At 34.8% G+C, this 5,396-nt stretch overlaps 1 protein-coding gene across 1 annotated transcript; it reads right to left on the reverse strand.

The window, feature by feature from the left end:
- Positions 1 to 2,055: 2,055 nt before the first annotated feature.
- Positions 2,056 to 5,245, reverse strand: LOC121429560 (succinate dehydrogenase assembly factor 2, mitochondrial-like). Its single transcript, XM_041626639.1, has 4 exons — positions 5,151 to 5,245; positions 3,989 to 4,152; positions 3,217 to 3,326; positions 2,056 to 2,710 (listed from the first exon to the last, which is right to left on the reverse strand). The coding sequence occupies exons 1-4, from the start codon at positions 5,220 to 5,222 to the stop codon at positions 2,580 to 2,582; spliced, it is 477 nt and encodes a 158-aa protein (XP_041482573.1). The 5' UTR covers positions 5,223 to 5,245; the 3' UTR covers positions 2,056 to 2,579.
- Positions 5,246 to 5,396: the final 151 nt, after the last annotated feature.

The raw sequence follows: 5,396 nt of genomic DNA on the forward strand, positions 1-5,396 counted from the left end.
AAATGAGAGCTTTTTTTATTTTAGAATGAAAACTCTTGTATGTGAGACATTCCTATTTTCAAGTAAAATAGTTTGTTTCTTAATTTTTTTGTTTAAAAGAGCTGGAAGGGTGGTATCGATATATAAGAGAAATCATGAATTCAAAATAATTCCAGAATCAGTTTGAAAGTAAGCAAATGCAATATGGAGAAAAAATTGTACTTTTTTATCCCCCCACCCAAATCATCAAAATGCATAGTGGTTATGTGCCGCGGAGGGGACCCCCATTTTTACACTCAAATTTTTGTTCCAAGGCATAGCATTTTTGTCTTGAGAAAAAGAGCAAAGAAAGCCGCTCCAAAGCATAGCATTTTCTTCTTATCGAGAAAAAAAAGAAGAATCCGCTCCAAAGCTTTGCATATTTTCTGTTATGCCATTCTGGCAGCATTGATCTGCTACAATGAGCTGCAATTGGGGTGAAAAGCAGCTGCAGAGCGCTATCCTACCATCGCCTCTGCGCTAGCGCACCCGGCTAGCTGCATGCACGTTCTATAGGGATGCATACACAGGCGACCCGTTCCAAGGACCCCCGTTTTCACAAACACTTGTAGTTCCGAAGCCCGTTCTGAGGATCCCCCTTTTTACAATAAGCCCGCTGCAAGGTCCGTTTTTTGTCTCGCCCGTGGCATATACCTGCTACTTTTTTGGTCGAGTGCCCCTCCCCCCTCCCCGGGCATCCATCACATTGGCCTGTATTGTTGAAAGAGGTTTCAATTGTACCATACTACAAAACCATGGACTGTACAGATTTTCTATACAGTTGTGTTTTATCATGTACATTATAAGAATCCAACTGAATGTGCCTTACTGGCAAAGGGCGCTAAAAGGGAAGCGTGATAAGAAATCTGCATAAAACCATCATGGCTTTGTACGATACCATGGTGTAATTGAAACCTCTTTTGAGAATAAGGCCATGGAATCTAAATGCCCCATGAAACATGCATAAACACCAATACATACAATAGATATTTGTAACAGTATATATGTGTTATTTATTCATATTTACATAGAGATATCTTAGTGACAATTCAAAGACATTCTGAGGACAAAGGCAATCGAAAGGGTCATTGCTTATATACGAGTGTTTCATACCATCTTCGGCCACTGAAGAATAAGTACACTTTATAGTGTAGGATGACATTACGTATTAGTCAAAATAATCAACAATAATCCATTATGAATAATAAAAACATTTTTTTTATCAGATTGATCAAAACATGTCGTTAATAACATATTTGAAGTGAGATTTCTCCCAGGATTTCTCCATATTTGATCATGTTCACATGGTCCCAAGAGATTTGGCTTTAGCAGAGTTACCTGTATTCACTCCCCTTCACCTAGATATAAATAGTACTTCTTATAATCGTTTCTCATTTTATCACCCATTAATATTCTCGTTTCAAATGATAATTTATTAGCATGTAGTTATTTCATAGTTTTGGAATACATATCACAAATTAAACATAAATTAAAATACCAGCACCTCTTTGGAGAAAGATCCTCATAGTTTTAGGGCTGAATCCTAAGTGATTTTATATTCTACTTTATTAAAATTTTGAATGCAGAGAACTAGTAGCTGCACCAGAGATGACAAATTCTGTGAGATAGGCCTATGTAAAAGTAACAACCAAAGCCGAGGTGTTTCATCAGTATTTGTCAAAGATAGCTGAAAGCACTGACCGAAAATCCCTTTTACAAATTTCTCCAACAATAATCATCAGAGGACTTTCCATTTTAAATGATACCTCACGATACCAGAGACTAATCAGGCCAATGCAATCTCCTTGAGTGGCCAGAAAATAACCTGAAGTCACTCCCTTCTACAGCAAACAACAATAATTAGGACAACAGTAGGGCAATTCCATAAAATGATCAACCTTTTTGTATGTCCGACCCCACTTTTCTCAAGTCTCACTTCACTTCATTAACTGACCAAGTCATGGTCCTTTGATAACATTACAGACAGTCAAAAGAACCAGAAATCAGAGACAGAAAAATTTCATGAATACATAAATATTTTATGGAATTGCCCAGTAGTAAATTGCCACTTGGTCAACTTTCCATTTGGTTTCGTCCCACATGGTCTAATCATACTTAGCCTACAACCAGTTCATCTACTATTTGGTCTAACTGCCATTTAGCCCATCGACCACTTGGTCTACTTTCCATTTAGGCCATATGCATTCCATCTAAAATACACTTGGTCTATACACCCCTAGTGTATGTGAATTGATAAACTGTTTATGAGCCACATTTTCATTTGACAAAGTGCAAAATAATAAGTAGGCAAAAGTGGTTATTAGACCGTCTGGGCATTAGACCAAAGGCAGCGAGACCAAGTGGTGGATAGATCAAATGGATATTAGACCAAACTGATATTAGACCAAGTGGATTAAGCCATGATGGTGTTAGAAGATTGGAGAATTAGACCATCTGTTTGTAGATCAAGTCAATATAAACCACATTCGGTTTGACCTATTTTAATTCAAACAGTCCATTTCTCAAGAAGGACATAATTTCTCTTGACCGGTCATCATTTCTCATGTGTGCCTCTGTTCATTCTCTGAAAGATCAGGTTGCCTGATGCGTGATTCCATGTCAGGATTCTTTGCAAACGTCTTCAAGAGATCCATGACTCCATGGTCGTATTCCTCAGGTGTTGGCTTGTGCTCTGTGAAAATTCAGGAATACATTATCATAGATGCATTATATTGTGCTTATTATGTTTGAACAATATTCAATTCATTAATAATACAAATAACTTCACGGCTTTTATTTATAAGTGACTCTATATAATTTGTTCAAATACAATTTGGTATTTTTAAAGAATTTCATAAATTGATATAGAGGAAACAATATAAAAGAAAGGAAGCCATGGGTGGCCAAAGGAAATTAATTCTTGTAAAAGGATTATTGTTATGGAGGCTATTTTTTTTTCTTAATTACTTTATTTCAAAGATAGTTTATATTTGAACCAAATAAGTGCTCTATTGCATCTCATGAAGATTTTTTTTTCTTTTAATGCTTGGTAGGACATTTTCTTTGATAGTGCTTCACCAAACACAGTAGTGATGCTTGTCATTATTCTGTTTGGAAGCTAATCTGGCAAAGAACATATTAAATCTGTTGCAAGGGCCATGGAAATTCTGAAATTCAGAAGTCGATGTGTTAACTTACCAACTACCCAATAGAAGAGATCCCAATCATTGCCAGGTTTATTGATCAGGTTATCATACTGGTCAAGTTGTTCTTCATCAAATCCCTCTAAATAACGACCAGCAAATGTGCTGCAATTTGTAAAACAATGTGAGATTACGGATAAGTGATACACAGCATCATTTTACTATGTAATACACTTACAAGTACTCTTTTCAGAAAGCTGTATATTCATATACACTCAGCTGTAAAATATAAGCATGATAGTGGATAGTAATAGCCAAAATTTTGACTGATGCTCTTTTCAAATGCCTTACAGGAAAAAAATATGAGTACATAGACAGGGGGAAAAGAGAGGAAGAGTATTAAAAGTGAGAGATAGAGATAGAGAGAAAGAGATAGATAGATGGATAGATAAGATGGATGGATAATAAGATACAGAAAAAGAGAGAGAAATAAAGAGTTAAATTGAGAAATGAAACAAAAGAGGTGGGCTTGGGAATAAAAATGATTTGATTTAATTATATAACATATAATACAAAAGCAAAAAGTACCCGCTAGGTATTTTTTTACAGAAAAGAATAGCCACATCACAGTATTTGATTTTGTCAACTAAATTTATTCTGAAAAACTATGTCTCAGACTTTGCGGGGGCGCAAAAAAGATTTGGTTTAAATATCAATCACCAATTTTCATATCATGTCCTTGCAGCATAATTATAACGAGTGCGTTACTTGTGAATATTTGAATGACCTAAATAAGACATCCATGGAAAATGGTGATGTCAAACTACCTTAGAATGATTCCATTTTCCAGCATCCCTCTTTTCCGACTCTGATAAAGGAGCCTTGCTCTTTTCAGCTCAATGGTTTCATTCTGTGGCTGCTTCCACTCTGGAATGCTAGGCTCACCTGGAGGAGACTGATATGTACTCATGAATGCCGTCCCTCTTAATACCTGATACAAAAAAAAAAGGAAATAAAGATACTTAGATCTGACTGACCAAGCCCATGTATCCATCTGGCACAAATTATTTACATTATTTGGCCGATCTCATGGAAAAATACAGATCTATACAAAATATTAAAAGTAAAAGAGCGAAAAACTTCTCAATTAATGAAAGTTGAATTATGGTGGTTTAAAGAGGTACTCCAAGCTGAAATTATTGATTTGAACAGATATCTGGCAATCAAATAAAACAAAATTACAATGGAAATATTAAAAAAGAAGTAGGCCTAACAAATTTATATCATTGTGACATTTTAAAGCTTTGCATTACTTAATTTACTTTGGTGAAACATTTATACACATGTAGCAGAGGGAGAACAGAGAGAGAGACATGTCTTCATGAATGTTCGATGAGCAAATTATTGATGTGCCAAAACTGCCAATCCTGATATTTGGCCGACTTAACAATACAGATACTTTTTTGGGGGGTATTTTTAACAGCTTTCCAGTCAAATTTGACTTTAAGCCAATACAGATGATGTTATCTTAACTTATTTCTTTTCTATAAGAGTCTAACAGTTATATGAAATTATATTATTCAAGATTTATCCACCAAGCCACGAATTTGAAAGGTCCAAATCCATGCAACTGGAAAAAGTGGATTGACAACTAATTTTCCGCAATTTACAAGGGAGGCATGACATGCACACATACATACAAACATGAAATGATTATTATTAATAATATATAAAAGGGTGGGGACATGACATCAAAGTAAGGTGCCTCATTCATTGTGAGAGTAGAGCTCTAGTACTAGACTCAAGAGGTAGAGTACTTCACTGCTAACTTATGGCAACACCATTTTGGACACATGGGACCGTAATCATTTTCCTGACCACATAAAGCTCCAATTCACTTTTAGAAAGGTAAACAGAAGTGTTTAAAAAGTAACTAAAGCTGAGATTAAGTGAGAAACGTTAATCAAATGAGTAAAAATAAAAACTTACGAAACATTTTCTCTCAAAATTGGAAAGAATTCGACGAGATGGTCGCAGCAGACGACTTACGTAAGATGCCATTTTTACGGAATTGCATTATGGGATAAAACAAAAATTTATAATTGTTTATATAAGTAGAAATTAAATTCGTAAAAAAAATATTTAAATCACATTTTTCACTAAAAAAATATTCATTTTAATTATCAATTATTTTAATTTTGAAATTTAATGGGTTTGAAATTCTATATGAGTAAT

This window comes from Lytechinus variegatus, chromosome 16, assembly GCF_018143015.1.
Source record: "Lytechinus variegatus isolate NC3 chromosome 16, Lvar_3.0, whole genome shotgun sequence".
Taxonomy (NCBI): Eukaryota; Metazoa; Echinodermata; class Echinoidea; order Temnopleuroida; family Toxopneustidae; genus Lytechinus; species Lytechinus variegatus.

What these genes read in the sequence shown, in the direction of transcription:
- LOC121429560 (XM_041626639.1), bottom strand. Translation starts at nt 5,222, where the DNA reads ATGGCATCTTACGTAAGTCGTCTGCTGCGACCATCTCGTCGAATTCTT. An exon ending in ATTTTGAGAGAAAATGTTTC is followed by an intron (nt 4,153 to 5,150) that starts GTAAGTTTTTAT and finishes TTTTTGTATCAG; the next exon opens with GTATTAAGAGGGACGGCATT. An exon ending in TCTCTTCTATTGGGTAGTTG is followed by an intron (nt 2,711 to 3,216) that starts GTAAGTTAACAC and finishes GAATTTTCACAG; the next exon opens with AGCACAAGCCAACACCTGAG.